Source organism: Quercus robur, chromosome 8 (genome assembly GCF_932294415.1).
Source record: "Quercus robur chromosome 8, dhQueRobu3.1, whole genome shotgun sequence".
Lineage (NCBI taxonomy): Eukaryota > Viridiplantae > Streptophyta > Magnoliopsida > Fagales > Fagaceae > Quercus > Quercus robur.
Genome location: NC_065541.1, coordinates 55,332,352 through 55,354,873, shown reverse-complemented (window position 1 = coordinate 55,354,873; position 22,522 = coordinate 55,332,352). Strand labels below are relative to the sequence as shown.

The 22,522-nt window shown below is 36.1% G+C and overlaps 3 protein-coding genes across 3 annotated transcripts; 1 reads left to right on the top strand and 2 right to left on the bottom strand.

The window, feature by feature from the left end:
* Positions 1 to 3,573: 3,573 nt before the first annotated feature.
* On the bottom strand, positions 3,574 to 6,154 carry LOC126697115 (40S ribosomal protein S13-like). The gene is made up of 5 exons (XM_050393959.1): positions 5,993 to 6,154; positions 5,811 to 5,883; positions 4,926 to 5,064; positions 4,654 to 4,840; positions 3,574 to 3,767 (listed from the first exon to the last, which is right to left on the bottom strand). Exons 1-5 carry the CDS (start codon positions 6,013 to 6,015, stop codon positions 3,734 to 3,736), a joined length of 456 nt encoding a protein of 151 aa, XP_050249916.1. The 5' UTR covers positions 6,016 to 6,154; the 3' UTR covers positions 3,574 to 3,733.
* Positions 6,155 to 12,727: 6,573 nt separating this feature from the next.
* On the top strand, positions 12,728 to 16,828 carry LOC126697114 (probable leucine-rich repeat receptor-like protein kinase At5g63930). The gene is made up of 4 exons (XM_050393958.1): positions 12,728 to 13,487; positions 14,150 to 14,410; positions 14,510 to 15,370; positions 15,851 to 16,828. Exons 1-4 carry the CDS (start codon positions 13,058 to 13,060, stop codon positions 16,330 to 16,332), a joined length of 2,034 nt encoding a protein of 677 aa, XP_050249915.1. The 5' UTR covers positions 12,728 to 13,057; the 3' UTR covers positions 16,333 to 16,828.
* A 1,212-nt stretch (positions 16,829 to 18,040) lies between these two features.
* On the bottom strand, positions 18,041 to 20,215 carry LOC126697113 (pentatricopeptide repeat-containing protein At2g45350, chloroplastic). The gene has a single exon (XM_050393957.1). The coding sequence runs from the start codon at positions 20,029 to 20,031 to the stop codon at positions 18,121 to 18,123; it is 1,911 nt and encodes a 636-aa protein (XP_050249914.1). The 5' UTR covers positions 20,032 to 20,215; the 3' UTR covers positions 18,041 to 18,120.
* Between the last annotated feature and the right edge of the window lie 2,307 nt (positions 20,216 to 22,522).

Sequence of the window (22,522 nt, the reverse complement as noted above, 5' to 3'; positions counted from 1 at the left end):
TCCGGCTTGTGCACAAACTATGCCATTTTTTGCTGAAACTTTGATTACATGCCCATGGCAAGCGTAGCTGTTACAACAAAGTTATGGCAGGCAAATACAATAGGGCAATAATAAAGACAACACACTTGTTGTTAGACAAAACGAAACTATTGCAAAAAAGGTTACAACAGATAAATGTAATAAAACAAAATTGAAAGGGATGTCCTTACTACCAGGCAAGATAAATAAGGGATTCTTAATGAAAAGGACAACACAATAACAGGATTCGTATCATAAGTAAAATTGCAAAGACAAGAAAAGAAATAATAATGAGATTAAAGAAAAAAAAAAGATTAGTTTGCCATGTTTAGTTGTGCTATAGGACTGTGACCAAGGAGGAAACCACTGCCTCAATGTGGACAACCTCGAAGGAGAATCCTGCTGTAGACTTTGAGGGAACGGGCCTAAATGGTTTATGCCCAAACAAATCCTTTATCCTTAATAAAGGGTGGGCTTTTAGAGGGAGAAAAGGACTTAGCCTATTGGTGTATGTCTGCCACTCTACACTCTCTCTTTCTCTTCCTAATCCTCTACTTCTTTCACTCTGTTTTTGCTACTTTAATTCTTTCCCCATCTTTTCTTTCTTTCTTAGTCTTACTCGTGTGGTGTGATGGTGGTACTATGATTCTCTCTTAGTGGTTACTACTATTGCGATGATGTTACTGTGCACGGTAAGGACCCTTTATATACTGTCTGCCGTGACTAGTTTTTATCATTTTAGCCTTTAACTACTTTTGTCTAGATTAGGGTGTCCTTCCCAACCACTCACTGGTTTGTCAGCTGCCCAGCCATTATCACTTACATGTTTTGGCTGTGCCACTCCCTATTACCAAACAAAGAAGACTGTTTTGTTTGCTTGTTCACCGTGGTATTCTTATCCACCACAGTATGGGTATTCTCTCTTGCTATCTCTTTTTTTGGATTATGGTGTCCTTCCCAACCACTCACTGGTTTGTCAGCTGCCCAGCCACTATCATTTACATGTGTTGGCTGTGCCACTCCCTATTACCAAACAAAGAAGACTGTTTTGTTTGCTTATTCACCGTGACATTCTTATCCACCACAGTGTGAGTATTCTCTCTTGCTATCTCTCATGGCATGTACCTAGTGGTTCCAACTCATTCTTCCTTCTTTTGGGTGGTATGTCATCCCAGCAGGATATCTCTCCCAAAAGAATCTGAGCAAGAACTTCAGAATAGGTTTTCCCTTCTCCCCCCGCCAGACCATACCCTTTCTTACCTTTGATCCATGACTCACCACTCCTGTATTGGCTGGGTACAGGTTGGTAGTGCCTGGGCCTTGCGCGTGCTCCACTTCCGTGTACGTCAAAAGCTTGTCCGCTACTCATGCGTTTGCCATGGTCTAGAGGTTCATTTGTGCATTCTACTGCTCATCCTTGACTTCTTATGGCATGAACTGTTTTCTAATTTTTCATTCTTTATTGGCTTGCTCCTTTCAAGGGCTAGGCCTTGCTTGATTGTGGGTTTTCCTCTCTTTAGCCCATTCTTTGCTCTTTCTGTAATCTTGCTGCCATTCCTGCTGTATCACTCTGCTATTCCTGTTGTGGTGTTATTTGACCCGTGTTTGTTGGGCCTCTTTTGGGCCTCTTGTGGGCTTTCTTGACCCATTACATTGCTTGTGGGCTCCTTTGGCTTATTCCTTTCTCCTTGAGCAACCTTGGCCCATTTGCTTTCCTTAGGCATCCTCGGCTCATTTTATAATTCTGCATTCCCATGGGCCTTTACTAACTCTTTTAGACTTCCTTGGTCCAATTACCTTATCCTTCATCCTTAGGGCTTATGGGCTTTCCATCAACCCCTTACTTTCTTACTTCATTACTTCAGGCCTGCTGTGGCCTATTCTTACTTTTCTACATCACATAATAACCATGGGTTTACTACTTCTTTCTCTGGGCTTAATTGTTTTTTTATCAATCCACTAATTCTTTTCTGCCCATATTGTTGGGCTTCTTCTTGCTATTGGGCTTCCAAAATGAGCATCAACAAACGCATTACTAAGACTTTACTCTAAATATAACTTTGTGTTCCTAGAAACTTAATTTCGGAAATGGTGCAAACTTAAGGAACTGTTACATGTGTTTTACGTGCAAGCCTCCTAGAGCTCAAGGTCTACAGAAGGTGTGTTTTGAGGATAGTAGGTAGGTTATATTAAAAGCTAAAGAAAAAATATTAAGGACTAATATAACTAATCAGATAAGGCCTTGGGTAGAGATAAAAAGACATGAAAATGTTGTGGATTGTTAAATAAAATGCACTATTTCACTATTACCAAAATAAAAAACCAGAGATTGACAAAATATTTGTAAGAGAAATAGAAATACTCATTCTATATCAAATTTATTGTATAATATTCCTCCAAAGTTTTTTTTTTTTTTTTTTTTTTTTTTTTTTTTTTTTTTTTTTTTTTTTCAATAGAATAATTATAATGGATATGTATGTGAAATTTATAATTGTTACTAATAAAGTTCTATAAAAAGTATGCTATAATACATAAAAACATTTTCCAAAACCATCTTACATAAAACATTACAATATTATTAGTGCATCGCATAGGTAATTTATTAGTTATTAATAATATAGCTAATGTCATCATCGTCCATTGGAGCTGGAGGATTTAAGATCTATCAAACTTTATCCAAGCTTGGTTGAAGAAGCTTTAACAAAAGTTGGTGTTGAACTTGAACCAGTTACGTGGGTTCTCTTCTGTTGGTATTGAACTTGAACTTTACCCCGCAGGTGGGCTCCAAAGTTAGGCCACTGACTACCGAGCACTAGCATCAAATGTATTTAGCACACCAAACACAAAATTTGGGTATGAACTACAGTGAAATTCTAATAATAAAAGCCTATGGCAAGATGTTTTATTAATATTTGGGTATTTTTTATTCAATTTTTCTCTCTCTTCTCCACTAAAATATCATTCTCTTCATTCTCAGACTCTCTCGACCGAAACTTGGGAGCTTCATTTAACCATATAAAGGTTTGGCTTTGATCAGGGTTTCGTTTGGGTCATCTCAGACCAAAGCGAGTTACACGAGGTTTCTCTGATTCTATCAGCATCTCAGCTTCTACTGCATATCAGTAAATCATTTTTTACCCCTTCCTTGGGAAATTTAGCTGAAACAGATGGGGCTGGTCTGATTACTAACTTAAAACATTGAATTTTAGATTGTTTTTAGTGAGTCTATTAAACTTTGATTGAAATACGCCTCAGAATTTGACGAACTATGCTGCGGATGTTCTTTTACAGAACTTAAAGACTGTTCTTTATATTTACCAAAAATAATAAGACTTCTTTTACCAAACCTAAGACAATATACACTGGTACGGGCACCTAGTTTATATGCCAAGCATAGCCTACTTCATCATTCAACACTGCATCATCAGTAATATTTCGGTTGCACAGTATCTGAATTTTTAAAGAAATGCTTTTGTTGAAGTCACTCTGCTATCATAAATGGTGCATCTATATTGTCATCTTGTTTTTAAAGAAATTTAAAGAAACTTGCTCAAATGCATTCCAACAGCCAAATTGTTTAACCATAAAAATTATCCTGACAAAGCTCTTTCAACAAAATCTGCCAAACCATTGGGTACTGAAAAAAAATTTAAGTCTCCTCGTTCAAGAGTACATTCATGGGAGCCTCCAAAACTTTTACCAGAAAACATCTAACTTAAGCCACAAGAGTGCTGGCGGTGGTAGATTCACTGCCAAAAGAAACATGAAATAAGTACCATTGCAAATTGAAGAAGACCACAGAATAAACAAAAAATTGCCATCTAGACAGAAAAAACAATAACAGAACACAATCCTCCACATGATCAACTCAACTAAAAAGTTTTATGCATTATTATTTGGAACCTCAGCTTCTTTAATAGAATGGAATTCTAACACGAAAAAATACTATTGCTTTTTATATCTGACAACAAATCAAGCTAAAGAGGACACTTAACTCTATATTGATAATAAAATTTATTTGTTCTTTTTTTATAATTCAGGCAAATGGTAAACAATAAGTCTAGTCACAAAAAAATTCACAATTACCAATGTGGCATGTTATTGGTAGGTAAAAAAACAATGTTAGATGTGGGCCCAAATAAGAACCAATAAGAACTTGCCAAGTCAAATGTTGTGAAAATTGGGGTGCTTGTAGCATTAACAGTCATAGTTTGAGCTAACATAATTTTTTTGATTTCCTATTTCTGTAATATATCATATCTAATCAAATACAGAGATTTGACGAAGTAATCCATCCACAATCCAAACCTTTTAACACAATCAACTACATTATAATACATAACTATCTAGAGACTGATTTCTCCAATACACCAATTATCAAATATGTACTCAACATAACAAGCAGTGTAGCTATACCCAAGTATCCTCACTATAATTTCTTCATTCATAAAAGATTTACCAATATACTCAAGGTTTCATCCATATGAAATGTGTTCAATCAGCTTCTCATTCCTGACATTAACCAAGAGAACCGAATACTGGTGTGCACGTGTGTATACCTACTTTTAAGCATAAAAACAACAGTGCAGAACTATGATCCATATACTTGTATAAAGAAGAGGGGCAGAAACTTACTATTTCCATACAGGTGGAAGCTTCTTTGTCTTCTTGTAGTAGCGAGCAAGGCGATGAATCCTGCTCTCAACCAGAATCAACCGAAACTTAGAATCTTTATCCTTTCTATTCCTCTCCAAATGCTTCCTTATTGAGACTGCTTTCTTGATGAGATGGTACAGATCCTCAGGAATTTCAGGAGCAAGCCCTAACCATAGAAAGAAAAATTTATTTAAACATTCTCTTTATATCTAAGACAACACACAGCAAAACAGAACTGAGAAAGTGCGCACCATGGGCCTTCAGTACACGCAAAATCTTACTCCCAGTAACACTCTTCACTTGTGCAATCCCATGAGAATCACGAAGAATAACACCAATTTGAGATGGTGTCAGACCCTTCTTGGCAAACTTGCAGATATTTTCCTCAACCTGAAAAATCAGAACAAAATTTAAAGCTATATTATACAACACAAGAATTCAGGATTCCATTTACCTAGCATGAAAAGATTACTAGTTTCGATCACACCTACACACTAGCCTTCGGCATTCTCATAAGAAATCAGAACAACATTTTCTAGACCGTCAAAAATAGTTCTTATTCATGACATTTTGACATTGTAAATTATTCTCCATATAAAGCCTTTTCCAATAACCACCTACTCATATTGAACATAGAAATATTTCAAAGCAAAACACAAAAGTATAGAGTATCATTTATAGAACATAAGATTAATCAGCAAGACCTTAAACTATTCTTTGTTTCCCATTCCTCCAATATTCAGTAGAGTCATGGTAAAACAAATGGCATAAGACATTTTGATTACAATTACAGAAAAAAAAAAAAAAAAATACTGAACATATGGCAAAGTACATCAGTCAAAAATTGATACAGTGGACAAACTTCTAATCATTCAACAAATGTTCACATCATGCACAAAATACTTAATCTTCCATATATTGAATACATCAAACTAGTACAAAAATCAATATCCTAATAAACCAACAAACTTAATTGAGTGGAGCTGTTGGTCTATTAAAAACCCATCACTACATTTTCTCATCAATCAAACAGAGATTATCTTGCCCTAAATTAAGATTAACATAAATTCAAAATTGACACATCCAAATAGAAATCAAATAGACAGCAATCAAAGTTGGGTTTTAGGGTTTCTCACATCCTGAGGAGAAGTCTTCAGCCAACTGGGTGGGGTCCTCTTGTACGGAAGAGCCGAAGCCGAAATACCCTTACTGAAACCATTAAAAAAAGAAAATCAGAGTCAAAACAAATCAACGGTTTACAGAGAAGTTTAATTTATAAATCGTGAAATTAAATCAGATTTAGAAGCAGATAACGAACCCTCTACTGTGCATACGACCCATGGTGACGGCAAGTGAGTTTCTCTGTGCCTCTTTTGCTCACAGTGGCTCTCTCTCACTCTCTCTCTGTTTGTTGCTCTTAGAGAAACCCTAGACAGAAATGGAGGCTAGGGTTCTTAACTTTTTATTGTTTTGGTTATTTGCAACCGAGTCCCTGGGCTTTTTTCGTTTTTTTTGGGGGGACCGTACTGGGCCCTATTCTTGCTTAGTGTGATGGGCCTGGGCTTCTATGTTGGGCTGCTCTTGGCCCAATATGTGTGCTACGTTTATGAATACTTCTTGGTTCTGACTTCTAAGGCCAACCCAGAAATTGATTCAATCAATGTTTTCGGCCCAAAGTTTACAGAAGGGGTATTAATTGTGTTTGATTTAGTTTTAGATGGGCAGTTTTGTAATTTAACTGTTTGACAAATTATAATTTATAATCCCCTTGCTCCCAGATATTAGGTGGGATTTGGATACACGTATGGTGTTTGTTTGTTTGTTTGTTTTTTTTTTTTTTTTTGCACGCATTTCAGGAGATAATGCTGTTACTGTTCATGAACAATAGTCACACTATTTGATTTTTCAACCTTTTTAGCACATTAGTGGATCCGTGAATAGTATATGAGACCCACAAATCTCACTTTTTAGTAACTTTTTCATTAAAAATTGGTCATACGGTATTATTCACACATTTAAAAATTATTTTACTACAGTGTTTTCAGTTTCAACAAAATAAGTTCTATCCAAACGAAAATTAATTAGTTTTAGATGGGTAAAGCTATCATTATCTCACTAGTGGTTAGGATTATAAATGAACCAAATTGTTTATTAACAACTCGAGTTCATTGTTTATTAACTGCTCAAGTTCAGTCTGGGAAATAACTTATTTATGTTCGACTATTAAACAAACTAACTTCAAACATAATAATGTGTTTAAGAACAAGCTTGTGAACATAAAACTTGATTTAAATATATATAATATTATATTTTATATGTATACATGTTGAAAAATATACTTATATAGACTCAAGATTGGATTGCATAAGATTATTATTTGTAATTTATTGATAATACAAATACTCCATACAATTGTACAAATTAGTAAAAAGTTAATCTAAACATGCACCAAATCTGTTGTCTTTTGAAAAGTGAAATGAAACTCCTTTGCATCTCCTAATAGACTATTTTTGGGCTAAACAAGTGTCGCAACGAGAGATGCCTGTTTGGTAAAGGAGTTTGAGTAATGTTGTTTGAGTGTTTTTGATATACATGTGGGTGAAAAAGTATGTTGAAATATGTGTAAGGTTATTTAAAATGTAAAAATGTGTGTTAGAACTTGCTCACCAGGGAAGTTTTGGTGCAATACCTAGTGTGGCAACCAAGTATTTTCATTGGCAACTTTGATAGCCCCAACAATCCTTCTTAGAATTTGGTGGCATTTCTGGCACCATTTTCACTGACCCCTTGTTGTACGCTACCAAGGGTGTTGGTGTATAGGCGGTGGGTTTGCCAAAGGAGTTTCTACTTTGATTTGGATAGTTTTCTACCTTTAGAATTTTTTGTCATCCATGTGTCTTCCATCCGAATAAAAATTAAAGAGAATAGGAGAATTTTTAATGGAAGGAAAGTCCAACGCTTATCCTTGTAGCTCTTTTGCTTATCGAACAAGAAAAAGTAGTGGTTCCCTTCTCCCCTAATATTGACAATATTTCTACCTCAAAACCTTGATGCTTATTTGATGACAAATGACAATATAGTTTACAAGTTTAAAAAACTCTCCTTTATAATTTACTAATCAGTTTTTTTGTAATCATAATTTACTAATCAGTTAATGCAATTACAAACTTAACATCACATTTTGAAAGCAACAAAAGAATGAACCACCATAAGGAACAGTGTCTGTGATTCGAATCATTCGATTTCCTTTTTCTTACTTTTACTTGTAATTCTTGTTCGTATTTTTCCCCATTGATATAACCTGCAGGCAATTGTCTCTATCAAGTTTGGTACTTGTCACACCCATGAACCCAAATGAAAAGCTGGTATGGTATGGTTCAAATTGCTACTACTTGACTTGTGTGACTTAAAAGCGACTTAAATGCAGCAGTCACATCTACCCATCTGCAAAGCTTGGAAAAGTATAGTAATGGCTAAGAGCGTTCTCATTAAGGGAGCTAAAAGTGCCATATGCTAAATTTTAGCACCAATTCAGCAAAAAACCAACCCCATCAAACATTTCATATCTCAAAGATTTTAAGATACTGCTACAATGAGATTGTATTAATACAACCTTACTGTAGCACAAATCTTAAACTAAAAACTATTTTTTTATTCTAACGGTAACTGTGCGTGTATTTGTTTTTTATTTTTCCCTTCTTTCTTCTCTCTCCTCTCTCACTTTCCCGTAGCTTCTCTGTGGGTCTGATGGGTCTCGATGACTGTAAGTAGGTCTGGGTCCGACGGTGGTTGGGGTTGGTTGAGACCATGGGTTGAGTTGGTTGAGGCCGTGGGTTGAAGATCGGGGTTGAGGAGAGGATCGGGGTTTCTGGGGTGGTGGGTTTTGTGGTGGGTTTTCGCTGCGATTTGTGTTGTGGGTTTTTTTTTTTATTTTTTATTTTTGGTGGTTAGGGGTTGAGGTTGTGGTTGGTGGTGATGGCTGTGGCTGTGGCCGTGGTTAGAGGTGATGAGCTTGAAAAGCTCAAGCTATGGAGGTTTTGAGAGCAAATATCAGAGAGAGGGAGAAGCTTCTCGGTTTGTGCCGTGGGTTTTTTTTTTTTTTTTGGTGGTTGGTGGTGGTGGCTGTGGCTGTAGCTGTGGCCGTGGTTTATCGGTGATGAGCTTGAAAAGCTCAGGCCATGGAGGTTTTGAGAGCAAATATTAAAGGGAGGGAGAAGCTTCACCGGGTTGAGAAAGATGGAAAGATAGTGCGAGAGAGAGACAAAGGGAGAGTGAGAAATAATAAAAAATAATAAAGAAAGAATATTTAAATGAAGTGTAAAAAAAATAGAAGTTTTGATATAAGGGATATTGTAAAGTGATGTATTATATGTTATAAATATAAGTTTTGAAATGATAAATGTTAAATTTTTTAAAAGTCTTAATGGGAATGCTCTAAAGAAAGCATATAAACCCTTCCAACTTTTCAAAGGTTTTGCTTTTCTTTTTGTTATTGGCAAACATAGTGGAACCTTTCTGCTAACTTGCCAATGAAAGTAATTATTCAAGAGGTTCTGGATTTGCAAATTTGACGTGTTAGGAAGAATAAAATTAGGCGATGATGTTTTTTTTCTGTTCATTCATGCCTAAATAGTAAATAGTAAATAGTAAACAGTATGATCACGTGATATGGATGCCAACACATAAGAAAAAAGAGAGCGGGCCGGGTGAGGGTGTTGGTCCAAAAAAAAGCAAGTGAAAGCTGTGACTCTTGTCTAACACTTTTTGCTTCAACCTAGGTGGTTCAGAGTCTTGAGACGTGGTGGATATAGCAAGCAAGCAAACAAAATTCAAAGTGAGCTTTGTCTCACTCATGTGTTTTGTTTGTAGAAAGAGAATCAAACATTGGATAACTAAGAGGAACAATAAAGTTTGATAAAAGTCGACAAAGAGGGAGACCCCATTTTCAATGAACGAAATGAGCAATCCAGCAAGGATGTGAGAATGAATATGAATATCTCAGTTCCTTCAGACAAAAGGTTTCATCGATTAACTCCCCATTATGGTTTGTTACAAGTGTTTTTTGTATGATGGAACCTTAAAATTGATGGAAGTAGAAAATTAATGTTAGTACAAATTTTCAACATTTGAGTCACAAATACAATCATGAGTTATAATCGCAAGTTGTCTTCAGTGGTAGGTGAGGCGTAATATCCAATTATGCAGTGGTTACTCTTGGTACTGAGATTTTTTAAGATTAGACCATGAAGAAGCTCTCAATATTGAGGTATAATGCATGTCATGTAATCCAAGTTTCTATCAATTATTTTAGCGTGAGGTTGAGTGTTTCTACATCAGGGTGCTCAGGATACAACTAGGAAAAGTAAAATGTTGATGCATGTTTAGATGTCTATTGTTATGTGTTATGATGGAATCAAAATTTTGAATTCATCTCACATTTGATTAACAAATATTTGGAATGAATTTTTATTTTTTTATACAATAATATTTCAGACCTATGGCCGAGGAAGCATGATTATGGGTATGGATATAGATATGATACAATGACACGAACAATTTTTGAAAAATTATAATATAAAACGATTGATACGATATTGATACGACAACCTAAATATTTTAAAGAATTCTTATTAATAAAGATTGAGAAAAAAATTCTTATATTATAAGAGTTTTATTAATAAACTATTTTAGAAAAATTTTTATTAAAAAATTAAAAAATGATTTATTGTTTTGATAATTTTTTTAATTTTTTATAAAAAATTTCTAAAAATAAATAATTTTTTTAAAAAAATAGATAATTAATGTAGGTAAGAAAATTCACTAACCGAACCCATATTTATAATGGTCCAGATGTGGCTTTAATGGAGTATTAATATAATGAATGTTTCGTATAAAAAAAAAAATATAATGAATGTTTGAGGGCTCTGTTGCATAAACATAAAAATTCAATCATTGTGCAGAGAAATTTTGAAATACCCGTGTCTAGGTGGTGTGGTCCATCAGTATGAAGTGGACGTACAGAAGTGAGACCCACAAAATCTGTCCCATTCTGCTTTCCATGACTAATGGTTTTACACTTTTTTACAGCAGGTGGAGCCTTCGTCCTTGAACATAAAATAAGACAGGAAAAAATAATTCTCAAGTTCACATGGTGTTTTTATTTAACTTAGTTTATTTATTTTTAAAATTTTCTAATTAAAAAAAAATGGTTCACATGATGATGAAACTCAAGAATGTACCGACATTCAGTCTGTTCAAACATCAAAATCACATATGTTAGAAAAGACTATTTTGATGAACAGTTTGAAGAGACCTTAATAATTATTGCATGCAGGTCTATATCATCCATGTACAATTCTTTCTGATCTTTTTTCAACTTCACAATAAATTCATGATCTGTTCACATGTTTGAAGAACGTACAAGTTATGTGTCTCCATGTGTCTGCCTCCATTTCCTTTTTTTCCCTTTCACATGATATAGTTTATTTTTTTATTATATAATTTATTTTTATTATTATTTATAAGTTTTATTACTTTTTTTTCTGGATATTATTGATAGATTTTATTATACTATTTAAATTACTTTTAATTTATTTACAGTACTTTTAATAATTTTTTTTTAATTTTATATAAATAAATTATTCTCAAACAGATTATTAATGAACTAAGAAGGAGATGATCGAGTTTCAACACTTTCAAGACATTTGGAACAATGCACATCCATAAAATTTTCAATAAATACAGGACATACAATGTTAATAATAGATTCTTGTGGAAGCGATGTTACTTGAATTTCAGTTTATCACAACATTAGTATTCACCTTTACCTGTTCTATTATGATCCATCATTTATTGACATGCTGTATACAGAGGTGCTTCCATCCATTGCTTTAAAATTGATGGCAGAGGCAAAATAGAGTGGTGCACTGGAAAGCATTGAATTTTTCATAAAACTTTTCCAGACGATTTATTAGTCTCCATGTACTGAATCAGTGAATCTAATCATGTCATATCTGATATGGGCCACTTGACTTTTTCCCTCTCCATTCTTTCCTTTCAAGCTGGTTATGGAAAGCACTATCATGATCCTCTTTCTAAATGTTGCATAATTTATTTTTGGGTCCGGTTAGGACATACATTAATGAATCTATTTTTGAAAAAAATTTATTGGGTATTGAAAAAGTTGTTAAAATTTTTTCAATTTTCGATAAATTTTTTTCAAAATTGATTTACTATTTTGTGTCCTAAGGATATATATTAATAAAATCCTTTATTTTTTTTTTTAGGATCCTATTTAATGTTTTATTATCTAATTGAGCCATTTTGACATAGAGTCAATTTAAAATCTATATTTTTATTAGATTTTGACTTAATAAGTGTACAAAGAAACAAGATAACAAAAGTTTTTTTTTTTTTTTCAAAAACAACTAATCCAACTCTCTAGGGTCCTTTTTATTTAAATTGACAGCACATGTCAACTTTTAAAGGTTATTTTGTTTGGTATACTCTTTCAAACACATATTTTTAGTTACACATATTTTTAATTTTTAAATAATATTACATGTATTTTTACACATTTTTTATCCACACATATTTTTATATATATTTTTAAACACATATTTTTAATTTTTAAGTATATATATTAAATACTCCCAAAATTGACAAAAATTGAAATTAAAGAAGCAAATGAACAACTTCTCTTATATTTTCAACAAGCAAGGACAAGTCATGTCACATGCTGTGAGTCTGTGACTGCCTTTTTTTTTTTTTTTTTTTTTTTTTTTCTTTTCCTCCTTTCAAAATGCCCTAGTAATCACTGATTTGGACCTCCAAATTTACTTAGACACCTGAAGAAATTAAATAAAGAAAAAGCTAAATCCAAGCCTGCACACTAGTACCCACCACTGAGATTCGAATCTCTCTCAATTTTCCTCCTTCACCCACTTTTTCTAATTTTCTTTCATTTGTTTCTCTTTATTTTATCTGCTGGGACCTTTTTTTTTACTGTTCACTTCTGTAACCTTCACTTCAAAATCCCTACACGTTTCCCCACGCACCCATAAAAGATTTAAAAAGCTTTACTCTCAGCAAAAAACAAGGACAACCCACGTTTCCCTCCTGTTCTTTCTTCCATTTTCCTTCAAGCCAAACATGTCTGTTCTCTCCTCTTCTGAGATTGGAGTTCTGTTTCTGTCTCTTACTTACCACACTTGACTTCCAAACATAAAAATCCAACATACCCAGATAAGTTAAGACCAGAAAAATCTCCAACATTCTCACAATAAAAGAAGTTTTTGTAAGTTCTCTCCCACTTTGCCACAAAAAATTTCCGAACTTTCCCACAAAGTCTCACACTTTTCCTTCACTTTAGCTCAGAACAAAGATGCCTCTTCCTCTCAGCCTCTACTTTTGTCTCTTCTTTCTCTTCCTCTTTCCCTCTCCTTCCCTTTCCTCACTCACTGAGCTTCCCACTCTCATGGCTGTAAAGGCCTCTCTGGACCCACAAAACAAGTTCTTGACTTCATGGACCGCAAACACTGATCCATGCAGTGGCTCTTTTGAAGGCGTGGCTTGCAACGAGCAAGGCCTTGTGGCCAATATCTCTCTGCAAGGGAAGGGACTCTCTGGTACAATACCTGAAGCCTTGGCTTCCCTCAAGAGCTTGACTGGGTTGTACTTGCACTTCAATGCTCTGAGTGGGAAAATACCAAAGGGGATTTCCCGGTTGTCCCAGCTCAGTGATTTGTATCTCAATGTGAATAATCTCTCTGGGGAGATTCCTTCAGAGATTGGTGACATGTCTAATCTTCAAGGTTTGTTTTGATTTTTCATTTTTTATTTCCATTTTAAGTGAAAGATTCAATCTTGTGTGTATATGTATTTAGAAAGTTTGAATGGTTGCTGTTATATCTGGTACTTGCCTCATATTCACATGTGATTGAGTGAATTGGATGCAGTGGAAAGCTTCAAGCTTGAGTTTATGTAAATTTTCTTAAGTATCTTATCTTTGATCTGAGTTTAATTATTTTATAGAATTTGTTTATAAGTGCATTGAAAGTTTCAATTTAAAAAATATATATTTCCCAATTTGTATTATCTTGTTTTATTCAGTGTTTGGGTTTAATCTAGTATGAATTTGCGTATGCTGGGTCATTTATGAACTCGGTATTTTAGAGAGTAGAGACTGGGTGCAGTGAAAAGCTTTTCATTCTTGCTCAGTGTAGCCTTAGTTTCCATGAATTTTATAGGCATTTGTGTTTGTACTTAGGATCTGTTATTTCTGCACAGTGATTGCCCCCTAGTTACATAATGTTGAAGTAGAATAAAATGAATTTATAGAAAGTTTCATGTATGTTTAAAATCCATAAGTTAGCTCATATAGTTTGAACAGCATCGTTCAATTTCAGGGTTATTCATATAAACTCAATAATTAAACATAAATGAAAAATTCAATCTTTCTTTTCTTTGTTTGCAGTTTTGCAGCTGTGTTACAACAAGTTGACTGGGAGCATACCAACACAGCTAGGAAATCTGAGGAGGCTTAGTGTTCTTGCTTTGCAATATAATCAATTGACTGGCGCAATCCCTGCAAGTTTGGGTGATTTGCAGATGTTAACAAGGTTGGATTTGAGCTTTAATAGCTTTTTCAGCTCTATTCCGTTAACATTAGTTAATCCTCCCATCCTAGAAGTTCTTGATGTAAGAAATAACTCTCTCACAGGCATTGTCCCTTCAGGTAATATGATCTTGTCCACTGACATCCACTAGTGCTTTTTGTGGAGATGTTTTTGGAAACTTTAATTTAATTTTTATGGCCTTGTGGATGAAAACTCAGGTTTGAAGAGACTGAATGGTGGACTCCAATACAAGAACAATCCAGGACTATGTGGAGTTGGGTTTTCTGGCTTAAATATTTGCAAAGCTACTGATAGTCTAAACCCAAATAGACCAGAACCATTTGAACCTGGCAATCTTTCTTCAAAAACTCTCCCAGAGTCAGTGCCCTTAAAGTCTGACTGTGGCAAAACCCAGTGTTCAAAACCATCAAAATCCCCACAAATAGGTGCAATTTTGGGGGCGATTGGAGTTATTATTGCTTTGGCGGTTATTGGACTTTTCACATTGGCATGGTATCGTCGACGACAACAGAAAATTGGAAGTGCCTTTGACACTTCAGATAGCCGACTTAGTACTGATCAGGTTAAGGAAATCCATAGAAAGAGTGTGTCTCCTCTCATTAGTCTTGAGTACTCTAATGGATGGGACCCAGTATCTAAAGGTCGAAGTGGGTTCTCTCAGGAGGTTCTTGAAAGCTTTATGTTCAATTTAGAGGATGTGGAGCGTGCAACTCAGTGCTTCTCGGAGGTGAATTTATTGGGGAAGGGCAATTTCTCTTCTATCTACAAAGGAGTCCTCAGAGATGGGTCTGTTGTTGCTGTAAAGTGCATTGCCAAAACAAGCTGTAAGTCAGATGAAGCTGATTTCCTGAAAGGTTTGAAGATAGTGACCTCATTGAAACATGAAAGTCTTGTTCGGTTAAGAGGCTTCTGCTGTTCGAAAGGCAGGGGGGAGTGTTTTCTTATCTATGATTTTGTCCCAAATGGGAGTCTGTTGGAGTATCTTGACGTTAAGGGTGGCAGTGGAAAGGTTCTTGAATGGTCCACCAGAGTATCTATCATCAATGGCATTGCTAAAGGTCATTCTATCTCTGTCTTCTTGATTATAAAGCTATTATTGTTATTACTTATTTAAAATTTTGTTTTGGAGTTTGGGGGAGAAAATAGGGGGTATGGGGAGAACATCTTATGACTTGTTTAGTTTTAAAATGAACGTAGAAGCATCCAGACAAATTTGTATGTGGATGTTCCATAGAACAGACTAAAACAGTGCTTCTAACTTCCACAATACTTGCAAAGCTGTTTGAAAATGAACTACACCTAATAAGGAAGGGACACTCCCTGATTTTGGAAGAAGTTAGAAAAGATCTCCTTAAAATGTGACACTCATCAGCTTATTTCACCTTCACAAAAGTTATCAATTGTAGTGGTTCTCAAGTTGTTTTGGTGTTGCTTCTCTACACAACTATAGTATAGTCTCAAGAATCTTATTTGCTTTATTTCTTGGGAGGGATGGTATCATTACCTTGTTCTAAATTCTGCTATCCTTTCTTGGTCAGGTATTGTGTATTTGCACGGGAATAGAGGAACCAAACCTGCTATAGTTCACCAGAATATATCAGCTGAGAAAGTGCTCATCGATGGACGGTATAATCCTTTGCTCTCAGATTCAGGCCTGCACAAACTTCTAGCAGATGACATTGTCTTCTCCACACTCAAGGCCAGTGCAGCCATGGGATACCTAGCTCCAGAATATACAAACACTGGTCGCTTCACTGAAAAGAGTGATGTATATGCATTTGGTATGATTGTATTCCAAATCCTCACTGGAAAGCGTATAATCACCCAATTGACTCGCCATGGGGCAGAATCCAGCAAATTTGAAGACTTTGTTGACGTGAACCTAGAGGGAAAGTTCTCAGAATTAGAAGCAGCTAAACTTGGGAGAATCGCTTGGCTTTGCACCCATGATTCTCCTAACCAACGGCCGTCCATGGAAAATGTGATGCAAGAGCTCAGTGGACCTATTAGCAGCTCTTGATTATCTCTTCTATTAGCAGCTCTTGATTATCTCTTCTTGCTTTGTTTTTCAGAGACAGAGGGTTAGATGAAGCTGTTACTATAGATGAGGCTGTTTATCAAAAAGGAAAAAAAAAGAAAAGAAAAAAAGAAAAAAAAAGAGAGGCTGTTACTAACTACTTACTGATGTCCAAGCTCTCAGTTAATTAGGTTTTCTTGTTACAGTTGAGTTATTGCTTAATGACCGAAGTTGTGAATGTACGTACTGGTTCTTGTATCTGTGGGAGGACCAGAAGTGATTTGTATTAAACTTTAGCTATGTAAAAGGTAGCTTTCCTTAATTAGCAGAACTAGGTTTTTCTTTTTATTTTTATTTTTGGCTAAATAAATTGAAGGAGAGGAGAGTAGGTTATTATTATTATTAGCATTAGCAGGACTAGTTATTGAAGTTTTTAGTTTGTACTTTTTTAAAGAAAGTTTTTTGCTGCAATGTCATTGATCACTGGCTTGCTGTAGTATGTAACACTATTATCACTTTCTCCCCTTCTGTGAATGGTGCTGTTGGTTTCAATTGCAAAACCCCTTAGGGCCTTTTCCTTTCAAATAATTAAATCGGTCACAGTAAATTCCAACACCTTGTATCTCCAACATGTGAAATTGTGATTTTGAAAAAAATATTCTAGAGCTGGTAATGGCCAATTGGAAATGGACAAAATGTCTCTTGGAAACAAAGCGGTCGAGCAATTCTAAGTTCCCAATTCCAACCTCAATGCTACGCTCCAAGCCTTTGGCACTTAAAAAAAAAAAAAAAAGTTTTTTAAACTAATGTTTTGGCTCTTTATGTTGGTGCAGTGCTTGGAATCTCGCTTTTTATGAAATCATTCATATTGAATGTATTCTAAAGTTATTGGCTGACATGGTTTATCATGCATCATATGTTCCATATATGAAAACGAACAGTCTCTGAATATAGAGTGATAGGCTTTTTTGTTTTGGCTGTAGTGCCTGTGAATGTTTCTTGTCTTCTTCATTTGTTATGTCTTTTCTGTTTCCCCTTTTTATTCCCCATTCAAAGCGTGACAGTACAGTTAAATCATCTATGGTTCCCAGAGTCAGGGAGGGTGGAGAATGATGGTGGTTGTTATGTGGTCAGAATCAACATTTGTGTTTTGCAACCTCATCCACAAAAGAAAACCCAAGGAAAAAGAAGAAGAAGATGAGTTGATCTTATGATTTGGATGGAATTGCCATGTTATTGCTGACTTCATTATGAAATAACAAAAAATAGGAAGTTGCTAAATGGCATCAAAACTTGATAAAGGATGAATCTTTTCCCCCAAATAAACCACTGAAGTTTTTCTGGGTAATATATGATTTTAAAACATGCAATCAGATAATATGACTCCTTTCTACAAAACACTACCCTATGTTTGGATGGAGGGAGAGGAGAAGAGAGTGTTCTCTCCCTCCATCTACCTATGTTCCAAACGTACTCTGCACTCTCACAACTAGAATGTTATATGTATGGACTAAGATATGCCAATCCTCCCCAAAAGAAGAGGGAGGGAATTCTACAGAAGGGAATAGGTATTTAAGTGTCATGTTGATAAATTTTCTTTCAATGTGATGCAGATACTTATATTCAGTTTTTAATATGAATATATGATGCAAAGAATCGTGTCTTTAGGCAATCAACTTTTACACTTTACACATACTATGAACATGGTAGCGAGAGCAAAGTTGGTAAAGGTGGGGCTTCTTTTTACAAAGTTGCATTCGGCAATTTACTTGTTATCCATAGATTATTAACTCAACTCTGACAATAGCTGGCCCCTGAATTGGGAATCCACAAACTATTTAACATTGAATAAATCTCTGTAACTTGAGGGTGGGACTTATCATGAACAAAAAACTCATGGACAGTTCCCTCGAGTTCAATCCAACTGCAACCAGGAGTTTTCTTTAGGTTTCTTTCTTTCATCATCATCCTAACTCTACTAACATCATTCCACATTCCTTGACCAGCATAAATATTAGACAGAAGTACATATGCGCTTGGATTATTGTAATCCAACCCAATTAGGTAGTTAGCTATGGGCTCTCCAATATTGAAGTTTTCCTGATTTTTACAAGCACCAAGCAAAGTCCTCCAGATCACATCATTTGGCTTGATGGGCATTTCCTCTATTAGTGCCCTGGCTTCTTCTATATGCCCTGAACGGCAAAAGATGTCAACCATGCATCCATAATGTTGCAATTTTGGTTCCACCTTGTGAACTCTTCTCATAAGATCAAAACAAACCAGCCCTTCCTTCACCAAGCCAGCATGGCCACAAGCATTTAACACTCCAATGAATGTAATATCATCAGGTTTTACACAAAGCTTCCCCATTTCCGTGAACAAATCAAAAGCCAATTTGCCCAAGCCATGAATGGCCAATCCACCAATCATAGCATTCCAATGATCAATGCTTTTTTCTTCAATATTCTCAAAGACTGACTTAGCATTCCCTATGCTGCCACATTTAGAATACATATCAATGAGAGCAACACCAAGTTTTCCATTCAAAGAGAACCCATTTTCCTCTAGATAGCGATGTAAGGCAATCCCCTTTTCAATGTGTCCTAATTGGGCAATTGCAGAAAGAACAATCAACAATGTGGTAGCATCAGGTATCATTTCACTCTTACTTAACATATCATGAAAAATCTTTACAGCTTCCATGCAATAACCATTTTGAACATAGCCAGCCATCATGGCATTACAAGCAACAACATCCCTTTCTGGCATTCCATCAAATAAACTCCTAGCTACATCAATACTACTTAATTTTGCATACCCATCTATCATATTTGCCCAACTAACCACATCCCTTTTTGGCATCTGATTAAACAAATGATGAGCATTTTCCATCTTTCCATGCTTTACACACCCATCAATCATTGTGTTCCATGAAACCAAATCCCTAGCAGGTATTTTCTCAAACAACTCCCATGCAACATTAAGCCCATCTTTAGATTGTGCATACCCACTAATCATTGAATTCCAAGAAATCAAATTCTTCTCCTCCACCGGCATGCAATCAAACAATTCACGTGCCGCTATAATCATGCCACACTTAACATACCCATCAATCATCGAATTATACGAAACCGAGTCCCGCTTTGGCATTCTATCAAACACTTGCCTAGCAATTTCAACAAACCCACATCTCAAATACCACCAAATCACACAATTCTGCAAAAACACATCCAACCCAAATTCCATTTTCTTCAACAACCCATGAATCTGCATTCCTTCCTTCACCAAACCCACCCGAGAACACGCTTTCAAAACCAAAGAGAAAGTAAACTTGTCCACACAAACCCCATTCTCAAGCATCAAACAAAACATAGCCAAAGCTTGTTTTGGTTCACGCCCATGAGAATACGACTTCATAACCGCATTCCAAAGAAAAGGGTCCTCTTGATTTCGACGAACTCGAAAAGCGTGGCGCGTAAAGAAGACGTGGCGAGCGAATTCAATGAGATGTGCGTACGGTGAAGAAATGAAATTGAGGATGATTTTGGTGGTGAGGAAATCGTTTCTGATAAACCCAGTTGTTAAAAGTCTTGCATGGATTTGATTCACGTCGTTTGAAGTTTTGCAATTTGGGAGGAGAGTGAGAGTTGGGAGAGTTGAGTTCCATGGCTGGTGATGAGAGTTTACGCAGAGAAGCATTAGCTTGAGGTTTTCAGTTCAGTTCAGCTGAGAGAGATAAAAACTTAGGACAGAGTATAGAGCTGAGTCTGGTTCTGTACAGCTTTGTTCGGTCTTTCAAGTTTCAACGGCAGAGCCAACCGTTTTTAACGGTCTGCGCAGGATAAGCCAACTAGCTGCATACGTCGTATAATTAAACCTTAAAAAAGAAAAAAGGAAAAGATTAACTCATGAATCCTACTATACCTCTCTCTCTCTCTCTCTCTCTCTTTTATTTTTTATTGTATTATAAGAATTGCTTTTGTTGGATGATATATAAACATGTGAGTTTAGATTGAAATTTTTATTAAAATTTGAAAATTTTCAAGCAAATCACCAAAATTGGTAGCTCAACCGGCAACGGCTCTAGTGATTGGTTCGTTGGAATTGGTAGTTGGAATGGTGGTTCCAGTGATCAAACCGTTGACAACTGCTGCCAGAGTCCTGTCTTAGGTGATCAAACCACCAACACTTCTTGTCGAAATGACAGCTTTGACCACTGGATTGTTGTTGAAATGACGTCTCTGGTTACAAGATTGCTAGAACGACTTCTTTGGCCATTAGACTACCTACATCAGCCATCAATTGAATGTTTAATGATTGGACCGTCGAAAAGATGGCTTCGGTGATAGAATCGTCATCGGAGCGGTGTCTTCGTGGATTGGACCGTCGTCGAAACGACGTCTCTAATTATTGAATCACTGACACCAATTGCCAAAACGATGGCTCCAATTATCAAACTGTTGACACCAGTTGTTGGAATAGTGGTTCTAGCCACTAGACTGTCGGTACCAATTGCCTAACCCACTAGATCAGTGACCATGTGGGGAGGGAAAACCACTATGTGTTTTTGTAAAATGTTGTGGTAGCCTAAGACTAATTTGACAACAATATTTGAGACACAATTTATTTATACATGGGTTGAGTCTCAAACCTACAAACTAGGCCCCAAACTTCACCTGGTTTCCCTTAGATTCCCAGTGTTTCCCTGTGTTTTGCCCTCTGTCTCTCCCTCCCAGTTTTTCCCAACCCCCTCCCCTCTACCTTCTTCTCCTTCTTATAGTATTTTATTAGTGGGTCATAATTATTATCTTCCCACTTCCACACACATTCCTATGTTCATCGATCAGAATCCCAATGGATCCTTACAACTTTAGAGGATTCCCTTGGAACTTGTTCCAAACGCTGAATAGTGTTCGAGGGTGGATCCCCAATGGCACTATCAATCCTCAGCTACCAATCTCACTATGTTCCCATTTCACCCCGACCACCTTTTTATCGGTTAGCGTTTAGTTGACCACTCAAGAGCCTCTCAAGTTGCTGTCCCCTCGGCCATATTCCCGATCTTGGGTTTGGGCCCGTTGTGATAAGGTCCAATGCTAATTCCCCCATGCGTATTAAGTTTAACTCGCTTGATGGGCCTCAGGCTTTATGTTGGGTTTTGATCAAGTGGGCAGACATGGTCGCCCGGGCCTAACTCACTCACAAATGTTTTACCAAAATCTTAAAAGTAAAACATTTTACAACTTTTTATAATGATTTTATTGGAAAATATTTTACAAATTTGACCATATTTTACATGTAGACAATCACTTGAAAATGGAAAAAAAAAAAAAAAATTTCAAAGAAAAATTTTTATTTCAAAACAAATGGAGCAAATGAGTCCAAACAAATTGGTAAACTTGTTTTAATACAAAATTATTAGACTATTAGTTGAACATAATAAAATAGTACATATTAATGAGTTTCTAACATTTTTTTTATGAATCGTATCGATTCATGATATAATCTATGTTTTTGACAACTATGATTATATATATATATATATATATATATTCCAAGCTTAAATAGGTCTTATAGAGTGTGTAGGGGCAAAGGCCCAAGATCATACAATGGGCCTTGGGTCCCTTATGGGAAATTCGACTACGTCCAAGGAGAAGACGTGGGTGCCAAAAGGGCTCTCGGCCCAATTCTTGTGGGCCTGAAGATGTTTAAAAGGCGGTCCAAGGAGAAATGTCTCCTCGAACGTAACAAACATGGCTCAAACATGCACTCTGCCTGCTAGAAGGACCCACCCCAACGAGCATTAGTAACAAGGATGAGTCCCACAAGCCCGTAAGAAGGAAGAAAGCGTAGGGTGCCAAGGGTGAGGCTGCAGCTGCCACATTAAATGCATGACAGCTACTTTTCTGACCGCATTAATGTGGAGAGGACCTGTGAACAGTGCTGCCTTGGCTACCACAACTCACAGAAAGATGGGGGGGATGTCCAATGGGACAGGCACTCAAGTGAAGGTCCAGATGATCAACAAGTGTAAGGCCCTAATGACTTCAAGAAGACTATATAAGAAAGGGGAGTCCGCATGAAGAGGCAAAGAAAAAGAAAGAGAGGAAGAAAGTTAGAACAGAAGAACGGGGCAAGAACCATAGTCTGTGAACAATGACCCGTGTTCATTCCATGCGTCTTCTCAGAA

Bases quoted from the DNA above. Each gene is read 5' to 3' on its own strand.
- LOC126697114 (XM_050393958.1), top strand. From the start codon at position 13,058: ATGCCTCTTCCTCTCAGCCTCTACTTTTGTCTCTTCTTTCTCTTCCTC. The intron at 14,411-14,509 runs GTAATATGATCT...ATGAAAACTCAG, and splicing joins CACAGGCATTGTCCCTTCAG to GTTTGAAGAGACTGAATGGT. The intron at 15,371-15,850 runs GTCATTCTATCT...TTTCTTGGTCAG, and splicing joins CATCAATGGCATTGCTAAAG to GTATTGTGTATTTGCACGGG.
- LOC126697113 (XM_050393957.1), bottom strand. From the start codon at position 20,031: ATGCTTCTCTGCGTAAACTCTCATCACCAGCCATGGAACTCAACTCTC.
- LOC126697115 (XM_050393959.1), bottom strand. From the start codon at position 6,015: ATGGGTCGTATGCACAGTAGAGG. The intron at 4,841-4,925 runs GTGCGCACTTTC...TTCTATGGTTAG, and splicing joins GCGTGTACTGAAGGCCCATG to GGCTTGCTCCTGAAATTCCT. The intron at 3,768-4,653 runs GTAAGTTTCTGC...TTCTTTTGGCAG, and splicing joins CTTCCACCTGTATGGAAATA to TGAATCTACCACCGCCAGCA.